This window comes from Entelurus aequoreus, linkage group LG20, assembly GCF_033978785.1.
Source record: "Entelurus aequoreus isolate RoL-2023_Sb linkage group LG20, RoL_Eaeq_v1.1, whole genome shotgun sequence".
Classification (NCBI taxonomy): Eukaryota; Metazoa; Chordata; class Actinopteri; order Syngnathiformes; family Syngnathidae; genus Entelurus; species Entelurus aequoreus.
Genome location: NC_084750.1, coordinates 49217944 through 49240455, shown reverse-complemented (window position 1 = coordinate 49240455; position 22512 = coordinate 49217944). Strand labels below are relative to the sequence as shown.

The following is a 22512-nucleotide window of genomic DNA, read 5'->3' as shown; positions in this document are numbered from 1 at the left end:
TAAAACATATCCACATATATATGGTGTATCGTGGACATGGACTAAACATATCCACATATATATGGTGTATCGTGACATGGACTAAACATATCCACATATATATGGTGTATCGTGACATGGACTAAACATATCCACATATATATGGTGTATCGTGACATGGACTAAACATATCCACATATATATGGTGTATCGTGACATGGACTAAACATATCCACATATATATGGTGTATCGTGACATGGACTAACATATCCACATATATAGTGTATCGTGACATGGACTAAAATATCCACATATATATGGTGTATCGTGACATGGCCTAAACATATCCACATATATATGGTGTATCGTGACATGGACTAAACATATCCACATATATATGGTGTATCGTGACATGGACTAAACATATCCACATATATATGGTGTATCGTGACATGGACTAAACATATCCACATATATATGGTGTATCGTGACATGGACTAAACATATCCACATATATATGGTGTATCGTGACATGGACTAAACATATCCACATATATATGGTGTATCGTGACATGGACTAAACATATCCACATATATATGGTGTATCGTGACATGGACTAAACATATCCACATATATATGGTGTATCGTGACATGACTAAACATATCCACATATATATGTGTATCGTGACATGGACTAAACATATCCACATATATATGGTGTATCGTGACATGGCCTAAACATATCCACATATATATGGTGTATCGTGACATGGACTAAACATATCCACATATATATGGTGTATCGTGACATGGACTAAACATATCCACATATATATGGTGTATCGTGACATGGACTAAACATATCCACATATATATGGTGTATCGTGACATGGACTAAACATATCCACATATATATGGTGTATCGTGACATGGACTAAACATATCCACATATATATGGTGTATCGTGACATGGACTAAACATATCCACATATATATGGTGTATCGTGACATGGACTAAACATATCCACATATATATGGTGTATCGTGACATGGACTAAACATATCCACATATATATGGTGTATCGTGACATGGACTAAACATATCCACATATATATGGTGTATCGTGACATGGACTAAACATATCCACATATATATGGTGTATCGTGACATGGACTAAACATATCCACATATATATGGTGTATCGTGACATGGACTAAACATATCCACATATATATGGTGTATCGTGACATGGACTAAACATATCCACATATATATGGTGTATCGTGACATGGACTAAACATATCCACATATATATGGTGTATCGTGACATGGACTAAACATATCCACATATATATGGTGTATCGTGACATGGACTAAACATATCCACATATTATATGGTGTATCGTGACATGGACTAAACATATCCACATATATATGGTGTATCGTGACATGGACTAAACATATCCACATATATATGGTGTATCGTGACATGGACTAAACATATCCACATATATATGGTGTATCGTGACATGGACTAAACATATCCACATATATATGGTGTATCGTGACATGGACTAAACATATCCACATATATATGGTGTATCGTGACATGGACTAAACATATCCACATATATATGGTGTATCGTGACATGGACTAAACATATCCACATATATATGGTGTATCGTGACATGGACTAAACATATCCACATATATATGGTGTATCGTGACATGGACTAAACATATCCACATATATATGGTGTATCGTGACATGGACTAAACATATCCACATATATATGGTGTATCGTGACATGGACTAAACATATCCACATATATATGGTGTATCGTGACATGGACTAAACATATCCACATATATATGGTGTATCGTGACATGGACTAAACATATCCACATATATATGGTGTATCGTGACATGGCCTAAACATATCCACATATATATGGTGTATCGTGACATGGACTAAACATATCCACATATATATGGTGTATCGTGACATGGCCTAAACATATCCACATATATATGGTGTATCGTGACATGGACTAAACATATCCACATATATATGGTGTATCGTGACATGGACTAAACATATCCACATATATATGGTGTATCGTGACATGGACTAAACATATCCACATATATATGGTGTATCGTGACATGGACTAAACATATCCACATATATATGGTGTATCGTGACATGGACTAAACATATCCACATATATATGGTGTATCGTGACATGGCCTAAACATATCCACATATATATGGTGTATCGTGACATGGACTAAACATATCCACATATATATGGTGTATCGTGACATGGACTAAACATATCCACATATATATGGTGTATCGTGACATGGACTAAACATATCCACATATATATGGTGTATCGTGACATGGCCTAAACATATCCACATATATATGGTGTATCGTGACATGGACTAAACATATCCACATATATATGGTGTATCGTGACATGGACTAAACATATCCACATATATATGGTGTATCGTGACATGGACTAAACATATCCACATATATATGGTGTATCGTGACATGGACTAAACATATCCACATATATATGGTGTATCGTGACATGGACTAAACATATCCACATATATATGGTGTATCGTGACATGGACTAAACATATCCACATATATATGGTGTATCGTGACATGGACTAAACATATCCACATATATATGGTGTATCGTGACATGGACTAAACATATCCACATATATATGGTGTATCGTGACATGGACTAAACATATCCACATATATATGGTGTATCGTGACATGGACTAAACATATCCACATATATATGGTGTATCGTGACATGGACTAAACATATCCACATATATATGGTGTATCGTGACATGGACTAAACATATCCACATATATATGTGGTGTATCGTGACATGGACTAAACATATCCACATATATATGGTGTATCGTGACATGGACTAAACATATCCACATATATATGGTGTATCGTGACATGGACTAAACATATCCACATATATATGGTGTATCGTGACATGGACTAAACATATCCACATATATATGGTGTATCGTGACATGGACTAAACATATCCACATATATATGGTGTATCGTGACATGGCCTAAACATATCCACATATATATGGTGTATCGTGACATGGACTAAACATATCCACATATATATGGTGTATCGTGACATGGACTAAACATATCCACATATATATGGTGTATCGTGACATGGACTAAACATATCCACATATATATGGTGTATCGTGACATGGCCTAAACATATCCACATATATATGGTGTATCGTGACATGGACTAAACATATCCACATATATATGGTGTATCGTGACATGGACTAAACATATCCACATATATATGGTGTATCGTGACATGGACTAAACATATCCACATATATATGGTGTATCGTGACATGGCCTAAACATATCCACATATATATGGTGTATCGTGACATGGACTAAACATATCCACATATATATGGTGTATCGTGACATGGACTAAACATATCCACATATATATGGTGTATCGTGACATGGACTAAACATATCCACATATATATGGTGTATCGTGACATGGACTAAACATATCCACATATATATGGTGTATCGTGACATGGACTAAACATATCCACATATATATGGTGTATCGTGACATGGCCTAAACATATCCACATATATATGGTGTATCGTGACATGGACTAAACATATCCACATATATATGGTGTATCGTGACATGGCCTAAACATATCCACATATATATGGTGTATCGTGACATGGACTAAACATATCCACATATATATGGTGTATCGTGACATGGCCTAAACATATCCACATATATATGGTGTATCGTGACATGGACTAATATATCCACATATATATGGTGTATCGTGACATGGACTAAACATATCCACATATATATGGTGTATCGTGACATGGACTAAACATATCCACATATATATGGTGTATCGTGACATGGCCTAAACATATCCACATATATATGGTGTATCGTGACATGGACTAAACATATCCACATATATATGGTGTATCGTGACATGGACTAAACATATCCACATATATATGGTGTATCGTGACATGGACTAAACATATCCACATATATATGGTGTATCGTGACATGGACTAAACATATCCACATATATATGGTGTATCGTGACATGGACTAAACATATCCACATATATATGGTGTATCATGACATGGACTAAACATATCCACATATATATGGTGTATCGTGACATGGACTAAACATATCCACATATATATGGTGTATCGTGACATGGACTAAACATATCCACATATATATGGTGTATCGTGACATGGACTAAACATATCCACATATATATGGTGTATCGTGACATGGACTAAACATATCCACATATATATGGTGTATCATGACATGGACTAAACATATCCACATATATATGGTGTATCGTGACATGGACTAAACATATCCACATATATATGGTGTATCGTGACATGGACTAAACATATCCACATATATATGGTGTATCGTGACATGGACTAAACATATCCACATATATATGGTGTATTGTGACATGGCCTAAACATATCCACATATATATGGTGTATCGTGACATGGACTAAACATATCCACATATATATGGTGTATCGTGACATGGACTAAACATATCCACATATATATGGTGTATCGTGACATGGCCTAAACATATCCACATATATATGGTGTATCGTGACATGGACTAAACATGATCCACATATATATGGTGTATCGTGACATGGACTAAACATATCCACATATATGTGGTGTATCGTGACATGGACTAAACATATCCACATATATATGGTGTATCGTGACATGGCCTAAACATATCCACATATATATGGTGTATCATGACATGGACTAAACATATCCACATATATATGGTGTATCATGACATGGACTAAACATATCCACATATATGTGGTGTATCGTGACATGGACTAAACATATCCACATATATATGGTGTATCGTGACATGGACTAAACATATCCACATATATATGGTGTATCGTGACATGGACTAAACATATCCACATATATATGGTGTATCGTGACATGGACTAAACATATCCACATATATATGGTGTATCGTGACATGGACTAAACATATCCACATATATATGGTGTATCGTGACATGGACTAAACATATCCACATATATATGGTGTATCGTGACATGGACTAAACATATCCACATATATGTGGTGTATCGTGACATGGACTAAACATATCCACATATATATGGTGTATCGTGACATGGACTAAACATATCCACATATATATGGTGTATCGTGACATGGACTAAACATATCCACATATATATGGTGTATCGTGACATGGACTAAACATATCCACATATATATGGTGTATCGTGACATGGACTAAACATATCCACATATATATGGTGTATCGTGACATGGACTAAACATATCCACATATATATGGTGTATCGTGACATGGACTAAACATATCCACATATATATGGTGTATCGTGACATGGACTAAACATATCCACATATATATGGTGTATCGTGACATGGACTAAACATATCCACATATATATGGTGTATCGGTGACATGGCCTAAACATATCCACATATATATGGTGTATCGTGACATGGACTAAACATATCCACATATATATGGTGTATCATGACATGGACTAAACATATCCACATATATATGGTGTATCGTGACATGGACTAAACATATCCACATATATATGGTGTATCGTGACATGGACTAAACATATCCACATATATATGGTGTATCGTGACATGGACTAAACATATCCACATATATATGGTGTATCGTGACATGGCCTAAACATATCCACATATATATGGTGTATCGTGACATGGACTAAACATATCCACATATATATGGTGTATTGTGACATGGCCTAAACATATCCACATATATATGGTGTATCGTGACATGGACTAAACATATCCACATATATATGGTGTATCGTGACATGGCCTAAACATATCCACATATATATGGTGTATCGTGACATGGACTAAACATATCCACATATATATGGTGTATCGTGACATGGACTAAACATATCCACATATATATGGTGTATCGTGACATGGACTAAACATATCCACATATATATGGTGTATCGTGACATGGACTAAACATATCCACATATATATGGTGTATCGTGACATGGACTAAACATATCCACATATATATGGTGTATCGTGACATGGACTAAACATATCCACATATATATGGTGTATCGTGACATGGACTAAACATATCCACATATATATGGTGTATCGTGACATGGACTAAACATATCCACATATATATGGTGTATCGTGACATGGCCTAAACATATCCACATATATATGGTGTATGGTGACATGGACTAAACATATCCACATATATATGGTGTATCGTGACATGGACTAAACATATCCACATATATATGGTGTATCGTGACATGGACTAAACATATCCACATATATATGGTGTATCGGTGACATGGCCTAAACATATCCACATATATATGGTGTATCGTGACATGGACTAAACATATCCACATATATATGGTGTATCGTGACATGGACTAAACATATCCACATATATATGGTGTATCGTGACATGGACTAAACATATCCACATATATATGGTGTATCGTGACATGGACTAAACATATCCACATATATATGGTGTATCGTGACATGGCCTAAACATATCCACATATATATGGTGTATCGTGACATGGACTAACATATCCACATATATATGGTGTATCGTGACATGACTAAACATATCCACATATATATGGTGTATCGTGACATGGACTAAACATATCCACATATATATGGTGTATCGTGACATGGCCTAAACATATCCACATATATATGGTGTATCATGACATGGACTAAACATATCCACATATATATGGTGTATCGTGACATGGACTAAACATATCCACATATATATGGTGTATCGTGACATGGACTAAACATATCCACATATATATGGTGTATCGTGACATGGACTAAACATATCCACATATATATGGTGTATCGTGACATGGCCTAAACATATCCACATATATATGGTGTATCGTGACATGGACTAAACATATCCACATATATATGGTGTATCGTGACATGGACTAAACATATCCACATATATATGGTGTATCGTGACATGGACTAAACATATCCACATATATATGGTGTATCGTGACATGGCCTAAACATATCCACATATATATGGTGTATCGTGACATGGACTAAACATATCCACATATATATGGTGTATCGTGACATGGACTAAACATATCCACATATATATGGTGTATCGTGACATGGCCTAAACATATCCACATATATATGGTGTATCGTGACATGGACTAAACATATCCACATATATATGGTGTATCGTGACATGGACTAAACATATCCACATATATATGGTGTATCGTGACATGGACTAAACATATCCACATATATATGGTGTATCGTGACATGGACTAAACATATCCACATATATATGGTGTATCGTGACATGGACTAAACATATCCACATATATATGGTGTATCGTGACATGGACTAAACATATCCACATATATATGGTGTATCTGACATGGACTAAACATATCCACATATATATGGTGTATCGTGACATGGACTAAACATATCCACATATATATGGTGTATCGTGACATGGCCTAAACATATCCACATATATATGGTGTATCGTGACATGGACTAAACATATCCACATATATATGGTGTATCATGACATGGACTAAACATATCCACATATATATGGTGTATCATGACATGGACTAAACATATCCACATATATGTGGTGTATCGTGACATGGACTAAACATATCCACATATATATGGTGTATCGTGACATGGCCTAAACATATCCACATATATATGGTGTATCATGACATGGACTAAACATATCCACATATATATGGTGTATCATGACATGGACTAAACATATCCACATATATGTGGTGTATCGTGACATGGACTAAACATATCCACATATATATGGTGTATTGTGACATGGCCTAAACATATCCACATATATATGGTGTATCATGACATGGACTAAACATATCCACATATATATGGTGTATCGTGACATGGACTAAACATATCCACATATATGTGGTGTATCGTGACATGGACTAAACATATCCACATATATATGGTGTATTGTGACATGGCCTAAACATATCCACATATATATGGTGTATCGTGACATGGACTAAACATATCCACATATATATGGTGTATCGTGACATGGACTAAACATATCCACATATATATGGTGTATCGTGACATGGACTAAACATATCCACATATATATGGTGTATCGTGACATGGACTAAACATATCCACATATATATGGTGTATCGTGACATGGACTAAACATATCCACATATATGTGGTGTATCGTGACATGGACTAAACATATCCACATATATATGGTGTATTGTGACATGGCCTAAACATATCCACATATATATGGTGTATCGTGACATGGACTAAACATATCCACATATATATGGTGTATCGTGACATGGACTAAACATATCCACATATATATGGTGTATCGTGACATGGACTAAACATATCCACATATATATGGTGTATCGTGACATGGACTAAACATATCCACATATATATGGTGTATCGTGACATGGACTAAACATATCCACATATATATGGTGTATCATGACATGGACTAAACATATCCACATATATATGGTGTATCGTGACATGGACTAAACATATCCACATATATATGGTGTATCGTGACATGGACTAAACATATCCACATATATATGGTGTATCGTGACATGGACTAAATATATCCACATATATATGGTGTATGGTGACATGGCCTAAACATATCCACATATATATGGTGTATCGTGACATGGACTAAATATATCCACATATATATGGTGTATCGTGACATGGACTAAACATATCCACATATATATGGTGTATCGTGACATGGACTAAACATATCCACATATATATGGTGTATCGTGACATGGCCTAAACATATCCACATATATATGGTGTATCGTGACATGGACTAAACATATCCACATATATATGGTGTATCATGACATGGACTAAACATATCCACATATATATGGTGTATCGTGACATGGACTAAACATATCCACATATATATGGTGTATCATGACATGGACTAAACATATCCACATATATATGGTGTATCGTGACATGGACTAAACATATCCACATATATATGGTGTATCGTGACATGGACTAAACATATCCACATATATATGGTGTATTGTGACATGGACTAAACATATCCACATATATATGGTGTATCGTGACATGGACTAAACATATCCACATATATATGGTGTATCGTGACATGGACTAAACATATCCACATATATATGGTGTATCGTGACATGGCCTAAACATATCCACATATATATGGTGTATCGTGACATGGACTAAACATATCCACATATATATGGTGTATCATGACATGGACTAAACATATCCACATATATATGGTGTATCATGACATGGACTAAACATATCCACATATATATGGTGTATCGTGACATGGACTAAACATATCCACATATATATGGTGTATCGTGACATGGCCTAAACATATCCACATATATATGGTGTATCATGACATGGACTAAACATATCCACATATATATGGTGTATCATGACATGGACTAAACATATCCACATATATGTGGTGTATCGTGACATGGACTAAACATATCCACATATATATGGTGTATTGTGACATGGCCTAAACATATCCACATATATATGGTGTATCATGACATGGACTAAACATATCCACATATATATGGTGTATCGTGACATGGACTAACTAACAGACATATCCACATATATGTGGTGTATCGTGACATGGACTAAACATATCCACATATATATGGTGTATTGTGACATGGCCTAAACATATCCACATATATATGGTGTATCGTGACATGGACTAAACATATCCACATATATATGGTGTATCGTGACATGGACTAAACATATCCACATATATATGGTGTATCGTGACATGGACTAAACATATCCACATATATATGGTGTATCGTGACATGGACTAAACATATCCACATATATATGGTGTATCGTGACATGGACTAAACATATCCACATATATGTGGTGTATCGTGACATGGACTAAACATATCCACATATATATGGTGTATTGTGACATGGCCTAAACATATCCACATATATATGGTGTATCGTGACATGGACTAAACATATCCACATATATATGGTGTATCGTGACATGGACTAAACATATCCACATATATATGGTGTATCGTGACATGGACTAAACATATCCACATATATATGGTGTATCGTGACATGGACTAAACATATCACATATATATGGTGTATCGTGACATGGACTAAACATATCCACATATATATGGTGTATCATGACATGGACTAAACATATCCACATATATATGGTGTATCGTGACATGGACTAAACATATCCACATATATATGGTGTATCGTGACATGGACTAAACATATCCACATATATATGGTGTATCGTGACATGGACTAAATATATCCACATATATATGGTGTATGGTGACATGGCCTAAACATATCCACATATATATGGTGTATCGTGACATGGACTAAATATATCCACATATATATGGTGTATCGTGACATGGACTAAACATATCCACATATATATGGTGTATCGTGACATGGACTAAACATATCCACATATATATGGTGTATCGTGACATGCCTAAACATATCCACATATATATGGTGTATCGTGACATGGACTAAACATATCCACATATATATGGTGTATCATGACATGGACTAAACATATCCACATATATATGGTGTATCGTGACATGGACTAAACATATCCACATATATATGGTGTATCATGACATGGACTAAACATATCCACATATATATGGTGTATCGTGACATGGACTAAAATATCCACATATATATGGTGTATCGTGACATGGACTAAACATATCCACATATATATGGTGTATTGTGACATGGCTAAACATATCCACATATATATGGTGTATCGTGACATGGACTAAACATATCCACATATATATGGTGTATCGCTGACATGGACTAAACATATCCACATATATATGGTGTATCGTGACATGGCCTAAACATATCACATATATATGGTGTATCGTGACATGGACTAAACATATCCACATATATATGGTGTATCGTGACATGGACTAAACATATCCACATATATATGGTGTATCGTGACATGGACTAAACATATCCACATATATATGGTGTATCGTGACATGGCCTAAACATATCCACATATATATGGTGTATCGTGACATGGACTAAACATATCCACATATATATGGTGTATCATGACATGGACTAAACATATCCACATATATATGGTGTATCGTGACATGGACTAAACATATCCACATATATATGGTGTATCATGACATGGACTAAACATATCCACATATATATGGTGTATCGTGACATGGACTAAATATATCCACATATATATGGTGTATCGTGACATGGACTAAACATATCCACATATATATGGTGTATCGTGACATGGACTAAACATATCCACATATATATGGTGTATCGTGACATGGCCTAAACATATCCACATATATATGGTGTATCGTGACATGGACTAAACATATCCACATATATATGGTGTATCATGACATGGACTAAACATATCCACATATATATGGTGTATCGTGACATGGACTAAACATATCCACATATATATGGTGTATCGTGACATGGACTAAACATATCCACATATATATGGTGTATCGTGACATGGACTAAACATATCCACATATATATGGTGTATCGTGACATGGCCTAAACATATCCACATATATATGGTGTATCGTGACATGGACTAAACATATCCACATATATATGGTGTATTGTGACATGCCTAAACATATCCACATATATATGGTGTATCGTGACATGGACTAAACATATCCACATATATATGGTGTATCGTGACATGGCCTAAACATATCCACATATATATGGTGTATCGTGACATGGACTAAACATATCCACATATATATGGTGTATCGTGACATGGACTAAACATATCCACATATATATGGTGTATCGTGACATGGACTAAACATATCCACATATATATGGTGTATCGTGACATGGCCTAAACATATCCACATATATATGGTGTATCGTGACATGGACTAAACATATCCACATATATATGGTGTATCGTGACATGGCCTAAACATATCCACATATATATGGTGTATCGTGACATGGACTAAACATATCCACATATATATGGTGTATGGTGACATGGCCTAAACATATCCACATATATATGGTGTATCGTGACATGGACTAAATATATCCACATATATATGGTGTATCGTGACATGGCCTAAACATATCCACATATATATGGTGTATCGTGACATGGACTAAACATATCCACATATATATGGTGTATCGTGACATGGCCTAAACATATCCACATATATATGGTGTATCGTGACATGGACTAAACATATCCACATATATATGGTGTATCATGACATGGACTAAACATATCCACATATATATGGTGTATCGTGACATGGACTAAACATATCCACATATATATGGTGTATCGTGACATGGCCTAAACATATCCACATATATATGGTGTATCGTGACATGGACTAAACATATCCACATATATATGGTGTATCATGACATGGACTAAACATATCCACATATATATGGTGTATCGTGACATGGACTAAACATATCCACATATATATGGTGTATCATGACATGGACTAAACATATCCATATATATGGTGTATCGTGACATGGACTAAATATATCCACATATATATGGTGTATCGTGACATGGACTAAACATATCCACATATATATGGTGTATCGTGACATGGACTAAACATATCCACATATATATGGTGTATCGTGACATGGCCTAAACATATCCACATATATATGGTGTATCGTGACATGGACTAAACATATCCACATATATATGGTGTATCATGACATGACTAAACATATCCACATATATATGGTGTATCGTGACATGGACTAAACATATCCACATATATATGGTGTATCGTGACATGGACTAAACATATCCACATATATATGGTGTATCGTGACATGGACTAAACATATCCACATATATATGGTGTATCGTGACATGGCCTAAACATATCCACATATATATGGTGTATCGTGACATGGACTAAACATATCCACATATATATGGTGTATTGTGACATGGCCTAAACATATCCACATATATATGGTGTATCGTGACATGGACTAAACATATCCACATATATATGGTGTATCGTGACATGGACTAAACATATCCACATATATATGGTGTATCGTGACATGGACTAAACATATCCACATATATATGGTGTATCGTGACATGGACTAAACATATCCACATATATATGGTGTATCGTGACATGGACTAAACATATCCACATATATATGGTGTATCGTGACATGGCCTAAACATATCCACATATATATGGTGTATCGTGACATGGACTAAACATATCCACATATATATGGTGTATCGTGACATGGCCTAAACATATCCACATATATATGGTGTATCGTGACATGGACTAAACATATCCACATATATATGGTGTATGGTGACATGGCCTAAACATATCCACATATATATGGTGTATCGTGACATGGACTAAATATATCCACATATATATGGTGTATCGTGACATGGCCTAAACATATCCACATATATATGGTGTATCGTGACATGGACTAAACATATCCACATATATATGGTGTATGGTGACATGGCCTAAACATATCCACATATATATGGTGTATCGTGACATGGACTAAACATATCCACATATATATGGTGTATCATGACATGGACTAAACATATCCACATATATATGGTGTATCGTGACATGGACTAAACATATCCACATATATATGGTGTATCGTGACATGGCCTAACATATCCACATATATATGGTGTATCGTGACATGGACTAAACATATCCACATATATATGGTGTATCGTGACATGGACTAAACATATCCACATATATGGTGTATCATGACATGGACTAAACATATCCACATATATATGGTGTATCGTGACATGGACTAAACATATCCACATATATATGGTGTATCGTGACATGGACTAAACATATCCACATATATATGGTGTATCGTGACATGGACTAAACATATCCACATATATATGGTGTATCGTGACATGGACTAAACATATCCACATATATATAGTGTATCGTGACATGGCCTAAACATATCCACATATTAATAAAAGGCCATATCGCCCAGCCCTAGTTAGAATGTGTGTTGGTTTTTTTTAATATATCCACCATCATGTATTTTATAATGATTGTGAACGATAGAAAAATTCTCCCCAAAAAGTGCAGTTCCCCTCTAAATTGCAATGATTAGATTTAAGACTTGAAGTGTATGAGCATGAAGTGATGAAGCCTACTTGGATGAGTCTTCTAAGACAAAGTGAACAGTCCAGTTGTGATGGATTGAATGCCCTGAGAATAAAATGATATGTGCTTACTTGGACTGTGATGAAGCTGTGAGGACTCACGTGCTTTGTCTTCATGCTCTTCAGTCTTCACAGAGACAACAGTCATGACATCATCCTCCTCCTGCCCTACAGGACATACTCCCTCCTCTTCTTCTATAAGATAAGGGGGCTGTGGATCCTCCTTGTCCCCTTTAAAATGTGAGGGCTGTGGATCCTCTAAAGTGAAACTGTCCCCCTGCAGATGAGGGAGACATTCTTCTTGGTGTGCAATCAGCTGATGGATGTCTACAGGACACAAACAAAACACATTTTAACTCCTACATGCTAAATATTAAATCGTACATGAAATATAGGGCTGTGGCTATTGAAAATGTTATTAATCAAGTGTTCTACTGGAAATGTTTACGATTAATCGAGTAACTGGATAAAACATAGTGTTGCTTTGTTAAAGACAAATTTAAGCGAATTTAAGACATTTCACTTAATAATGAACGGCCAATTGGTTTGAGATGGTATGAGATCAAGATGTCATCTTTAGATCAGGCTTTGTTTTTTCCACAATCACTGCCACATTAAAAAGTTAAAGTACCAATGATTGTCACACACACACTAGGTGTGGCCAGATTATTCTCTGCATTTGACCCATCACCCTTGATCACCCCCTGGGAGGTGAGGGGAGCAGTGAGCAGCAGCGGTTGCCGCGCCTGGGAATAATTGTTATGGTTATTTAACCCCCAATTCCAACCCTTGATGCTGAGTGCCAAGCGGGGAGGTAATGAGTCCCATTTTTGGAAATGTTCCCTTCGAGTAAAATCTTTACCGCAGATTGAACATGAAAAAGGTTTTTCACCAGTGTGTGTTCTCATGTGTCCTTTTAAACTTTGATTTCTTACAAAACTCTTACCACATTCTGAGCAGGAAAAGGTTTTTCTCCAGTGTGTATTCTCTTGTCTATTTTCAAATGGTGCCTATGAGTAAAATCTTTACCGCAGATTGAACATGAAAAAGGTTTTTCTCCAGTGTGTGTTCTCATGTGTCTTTTCAAATAACTAGGATATTTAAAAGTGTTGTGGCAGAGAGAACATGTGAAGTGAGTGTTGTCAGTGTGACATGTTGCATCATGTTTAGAGTGTTCATCATCAGTGTCAGGAGAGTGTGACGTTGTGTCCTCACTATCTGATAGTGGAGCTAAGATCTTGTCTGCTTGTGATCCTCCACAGTGGTCTCCATCAGCTTCTGTTGTCATGTGTTGTGTTGAGCTGCTGCTTCTCTTCTCCTCACTCTCACCTTTGACCTCATCACCTTCACTCTTCACAGGGACACCAGTCACTGGCATCTTGGTGACATCAACCCCCTCCAGTCCTTTAACATGCTGAGGGCTCAGTGGGTACTCCTCTTCCTCCTTAACGTGAGGGGTCAGTGGATCCACCTCTTCCTCCTTAATGTGAGGGGTCAGTGGGTCCTCCTCTTCCTCCTTAATGTGAGGGGTCAGTGGATCCACCTCTTCCTCCTTAATGTGAGGGCTCAGTGGGTCCTCCTCTTCCTCCTTAACGTGAGGGGTCAGTGGATCCACCTCTTCCTCCTTAATGTGAGGGCTCAGTGGGTCCTCCTCTTCCTCCTTAATGTGAGGGCTCAGTGGATCCACCTCTTCCTCCTTAATGTGAGGGCTCAGTGGGTACTCCTCTTCCTCCTTAATGTGAGGGCTCAGTGGATCCACCGCTTTCTCTTTAAAATTGGGTGTCAGTGGGTCCTCCTCTTCCTCTTTAAAATGGGGGATGAGTGGGTATTCCTCTTCTTTTTTAATGTGGGAGGGCTGTGGCTCCTCCGTCCGCATCCTGAAGCTCCACTGCTGTTGCTTAGGGTGAAGATAATCTTCACAGACGTCTGCAAGACAAACACACCATCTTTGCTCAGTCACACAATGCATTCAGTACTTTTACATGCACTTAGGAAAAACAAGTTATCGTATGAACTGTTTTGAAATCTCAGTAACGCACAAACACGCTGCTCTTTACAACATTATTCACAGGAAAATAAAAACAAACCAGGACGACAGGACTTTTTACTATGGATGGACAATATGGTTTAAAATTGATTTTGCAATATATTATTTCATATAGAATTACTAATAGAACCATTTTAAAACAGGCTACACAGGCTTCTAATTTAGTTGCTGAAATATGCAGTAAAATATTACATCATTTCCAGTATTATTTTCTCAAAGAAAGTAACCAGATATTAACAGTAAATAAACAAGTACATTAATAATAATTGTTTCGACAAAATAATACAATTAGAAATGACACAATATGTTACTGCATATGTCAGCTGCCAAATTAGGAGCTTTTCTAACCAGTTTTGAAATTCTTCTATTATCAATCATATACCAAATGATATATAGTGACATATATTGTTATTAGGATATAGATTTTAGGTCATATCGCCCATACCAAACATTGGTTCGCCGAGTCATTTTGTTTGGCCCACCAAATATATTAATTTTTTATATTTTTTATATTCTTCAGATGTATGTGTATTAAGGGTGTAACAGTACGTGTATTTGTATTGAACTGTTTCGGTACGGGGGGTTTGGTTGGGTTCAGAGATGTACCGAATGAGTTTCCACAGGAACATATTAAGTAGCGCACCGTTCGTTGTGTAAACAATGCACACCGAGGCACAACAGACGGCATGCTAGCAGCAACCGGGTTACTAAATGATGTAAAAGCCAGAGCTGGAAGACGCTTTTGCCTCGATAAGATCTCCCGTTTGGTAACACTTCGGCTTTGCGGTGCGATACAACAATGGATAACATCGCTTCAATGAAGAGAAAGACGAACAAACACAGCTACCACCACATTCAAGCAGCCTCTCCTCGGCGAGTCAGGCAGGGCTAAAGCAATAACGAATGCCGTTGGTGTTTTTATAGCAGCAGTTTTAAGACCATATTGCATTAAAAACTATATTTTGAGCCACTTCTATGGTGGAAGAACAATGAGCCCGTATATCCCCTTACTGCCAAGTTAGCCAGGCACTACCTCGCCATACCTGCTACCTCCGTGCCCAGTGAAAGGGTATTTTCCCCAGCTGGAGACATTGTAACTGCAAGCAGGTCTGCTCTTTCTGCAGACAATGTGGATAAACTGATTTTTCTGGCAGAAAACATGAAGATTGAGTGAAAGTCACCAGGGTTAAAGGCTGAGGGGGGAAAAGAAAAGTTAATCTGAGGATGAGTTGACTTGAAACTGTTTAATGTTGCACTTTTTGTATGTAGAAGAGAAGTTATGTCATTTTATTTAATCTGAGCAACACCTAGAAGCAGTTTAATGTTGCACTTTATATGTAGAAAGGTTTTGATAAGAAACCAAGTCTGAGTCTTATCTTATTTAGTTTTCATTTTATATATATATATATATATATATATATATATATATATATATATATATATATATATATATATATATATATATATATATATATATATATATATATATATATATATATATATCTGTCCAGAGTCGGGACCCGGGGTGGACCGATCGCCTGTGCATCGGTTGGGGACATCTCTGCGCTGCTGACCCGTCTCCGCTCGGGATGGTCTCTGGCTGGCCCCACTATGGACTGGACTCTCACTATTATGTTAGATCCACTATGGACTGGACTTTCACAATATTATACTAGACCCACTCGACGTCCATTGCATCCGGTCTCCCCTAGAGGGGGGGGGGGGGGGGGGGGGGGTCACCCACATCTGCGGTCCTCTCATTCACATCGACTTCCCACTGGGTTGTGAGTTTTTCCTTGCTCTTTTGTGGGCTCTGAACCGAGGATGTTGTTGTGGCTTGTGCCGCCCTTTGAGACACTTGTGATTTAGGGCTATATAAATAAACATTGATTGATTGATTGATATATGTTGACCACATGAACCCTGGCAATGGACCCTGTGTGTATATGTATGTTATTGTTATGCTTAGCATTCATGACTGCCTGCTGTTGCACTGATCAGCCTAGTGGTGGCTCACATCCATCACACACACAGCTATTTTAAAGCAATGTTAAAAGGATAAAGCCATTGTTTACAAATTTTGGTAAATAAATAACCAGAAAATTTATATTTTGTTGTTTTCTTACCGTACCAAAAATTAACCAAACCGTGACCTCTAAACCGAGGTACGTACCGAACCAAAATTTTTGTGTACCGTTACACCCTTAGTGTATATGTTTAAAATGTGGTACTCCTGTCCTACATCACGTGGAAGTGCCATGTCATGGGGATGGTGTGCTTTTAACTAAGGGTGTGACGATACGGTCAGCTCACCAAAGGATACTCGATATTGGCTTTAGGAGAACGAGACGATATTCTGGTGGTTAACATGATTCATACACATATGTGTACTTCATGTGTATATGAATGTACTTTCCCTTGTGTGCTTAGTTTTACTGTAACTTCATTGTGGATAATATCTATAAACAACCTCAATTGTCTGTCATCTTTAATTTGAAGGACTGTTTACTTATCTGACAAATTCAAAGGAAACTGCACTTTTTGAAAAATGTCGCCTATCATTCACAATCTTTATGTAAGACGTGTTTTAAATTTTGATGTATTCTAATTAGTAAATAAACGTGAGCAAAAATCAGCTAACATTGGAGTCAATGGGAGCTCCTCTATTAGACCCACAAAGTCCTCCAAATAACCATCCAAAAACTGCCAACAATACTCCATTTACAATTTGTGACCTGAATAATAACCAAGTATTAGCGATATTGTTATTATAAGGGCTAACATTAAGGACCTACTTTTAGCGGCGCATTGATCACAGAAGTAACTGTTATGTCCTGCACTAAGCTGGGCCTTCATAGGGGCCTGGTGTTAGCTCACGTGAATGTATGCAGCCTGCGTAATAAGTATCAGGAAGTAGAGTGTATTATCAGAGATCATTTCATTAATATCTTTGCCATTTCTGAGACCCACCTTGATGATTCCTTTTCTGATTCAGTTGTAGCCATTGAGGGGTTCTCAATTTTTAGGAAAGATAGGAACAGGTTTGGGGGTGGGGTGGCTATTTATGTTCAGAATCATTTATCTATCAAAGTGCGTAATGATTTGATGAGGGAGAGCATTGAAGCTATTTGTGTGCAGGTATTTGAAACCAATTCTAGTATGCTGTTTCTATAGGCCTCCTAGTGCTGATGCTCTGTATCTGAAGGAGTTATGTGAGATGTTTGACAGGATATCAGATGAGAATAGAGACATCTATTTACTGGGTGATATGAATGTTGACTGGCTGGGACAGGGGTGTACAAACAAAAATAAGTTACTATCCATTTTAAATGCTTGCAATCTGTCCCAAATTGTTGCCCCTCCCACGAGAATAGTTAGTAATAGTGATGGTATTATTTTAGCTACATGCATTGATCATATTTATACAAATGTTCCGGACCAATGCTCCAAAGAAGCCTCGGTTCCTGTAGGTTTTACTGACCACAATATAATAGCAGTCACTAGAAGGACAAGGGTTCCTAAACCTAAAGCGAAAATTATTTTTACAAGGTCTTATAAGAGATTTGATGAAGAATGTTTCATTGATGAAATATCCTGTTTAAATTGGAACAAGGTGTGCAGTGAGGAAGACCCTGAGGCTGCACTGGACTTATTTATGTTAATGTACATGAGTGTTGTGGACAAGCATGCCCCTTTGAAGAAGTTTTCAGTCAAAAGTAAGTCTGCCCCATGGATTGATAATGGACTTAGGAGTTTAATGACAGAAAGAGACATGGCTAAAAAAGCCTCCGTCAACTCAGGTTTAATTGATGACAGGCATAAGTACTGTTCCTTAAGAAACCAGGTCACAAAGTTAAACAAACTGAAAAAAAGGGAATATTACAAACAGAGGTTATATGATGTGAGATATGATAGCAAAAACTTATGGAATGTTTTGAATGAAATCATGGGTAGGAAGAACAATGTCTGTACACCTTTTGTGGAATCAAATGTGTTGGTACTCACTAAGCCATGTGACATTGCCAATCATTTCAATAACTATTATGTTGACAAGGTATCTCAATTAAGGCATGGTATGCATATATCCAATAACAACAAATCAGCTGACCTCATTAGGAATATTACAATGGATAATAAGGACTGTGAATTCAATTTTCATCAGGTTGAAGTCAGTGAGGTTGAGAGGTTACTACACTCTCTTCCGGACAACAAAGTAGCTGGTGTAGACAACCTGGATAGTAAATGACTGAAAATGACTGCTAGTATCATATCAGTGCCTGTTTGTCATATTTTTAATAAATGTTTACAAGTGGGCCTGTGTCCAAAGATGTGGAAGGTGGCTAAGGTTACTCCTCTACATAAGGATACCAAATTGGCTTTCAATGAGGGCAATTCTAGACCGATAAGCATCCTACCTGGGTTATGTAAAATACTGGAGAAATGTGTGTATGCACAAATTCAAGCTTACTTTCAATCAAATGGGCTAGCAACTGATTGTCAACATGCATATAGAACGGGCCACTCTACGTCCACTGCTCTTATACAAATGACGGACGATTGGCTTAATGCTATAGATAATTCTATGTTGCTTGGAGCTGTGCTGTTAGATTTTAGTGCTGCATTTGACGTGATTGACCACTCTCTTTTAATTGACAAACTTAAATGTTATAGTTTTAATACTTCTGCTTTAATGTGGATACAGAGTTATTTGTCCTCAAGATCACAACAGGTGTATCTTAATGGCAGCTTGTCTAATAGCAGAAGTTTGGATAACACCTCAAAAACAAAAAGTATTACATTGGGGACTAGGCAAGGGTTATCTTGTGACCCAAAGTTGGATTTGAGACTAAGTATTTCAACAGTTCAACAGGTCAGAAGTGCCAAGCTCCTTGGAGTGAGGCTGGACTGCACTCTATCCTGGTCAAATCATATCAGTGATATAGTTACAGAGATGGGAAGGGCTGTTGGTATTTCCAGGAAATGTGCTGCTTTTGTTGATCCACCTCTTCTTTGTCAAATTGTTAAGAGTTTAGTCTTGTGTCATCTTGACTATTGTTCTACAGTCTGGGCGTCTGCTGCAAGTGGTGAGATCAGTAAACTCCAGAATGTCCAGAATAGGGCAGCAAGGCTGGTTCTTGGTTGTTCACTAAGAACCAATGTGAACCAAATGCATGCTTCTCTTTCCTGGCTAACAGTGCAGAACAGGTTGTCAGCTAATACTCTTATATTGCTCAAATCAGTAACCGCTAGTAAAACTCCTGCTTTTCTCATGGCCCAAATAGTTCACAGTAGCACTATACATAATCATAATACCAGGGCATCCAGTGAGGGGCATTTTGTACTCCCTCGTCCCAGGAAGAATGCTTTGTGGAAATCTTTTATTTATAGATCTTTATTGCTCTGGAATAACCTGCCTCGAATTCTCACCAGCATTGAAAGTAAACAGGTTTTTAAAAAGAGAGTAATATTTTATCTGAGTCTTTAAATTAGTTTGCTCGTTGATGATTTGTTTGGTTTTATATTGTGTAGTTATATTTATATGATATTTATTATTCTGTATTTATTATTGTGGTTTGCTAGTTTTTTTATTGGTGCTTTTATTTTTTTATTTTTTTCTGTATTGTGTAGTTATAATTATATGCTTATACTTGTAATTGTATTGAATTGTGGACCCCAGGAAGACTAGTGGGTTGTTGAGGCAACCAGCTAATGGGGATCCTTAATAAAAATCTAATCAAATCACAACTATCTTATGCTGCTATATTGACATACTGAG

General features: G+C 36.7%; 2 protein-coding genes across 7 annotated transcripts in view; one reads left to right on the top strand and one right to left on the bottom strand.

Moving 5' to 3' along the window:
- The window catches only part of LOC133636330 (zinc finger protein 25-like), a 1044419-nt gene that overhangs the window by 242924 nt on the left and 778983 nt on the right, over positions 1 to 22512 (top strand). The gene's annotated exons all lie outside the window — the stretch shown is intronic.
- Positions 1 to 22512, bottom strand: part of LOC133636332 (zinc finger protein 25-like) — a 341291-nt gene that overhangs the window by 311908 nt on the left and 6871 nt on the right. For 4 of the 6 annotated variants that reach the window (XM_062030272.1, XM_062030274.1, XM_062030276.1 and 1 more), the window contains 2 exons: positions 15905 to 16615; positions 14792 to 15016 (listed from right to left, as the gene is read on the bottom strand). In XM_062030272.1, coding sequence (XP_061886256.1) covers positions 14792 to 15016; positions 15905 to 16615 — 936 coding nt within the window. Of the gene's footprint in view, positions 1 to 14761; positions 15017 to 15904; positions 16616 to 22512 lie in introns of all 6 variants that reach the window. The other 2 variants (XM_062030275.1, XM_062030273.1) reach the window with 2 other exon arrangements.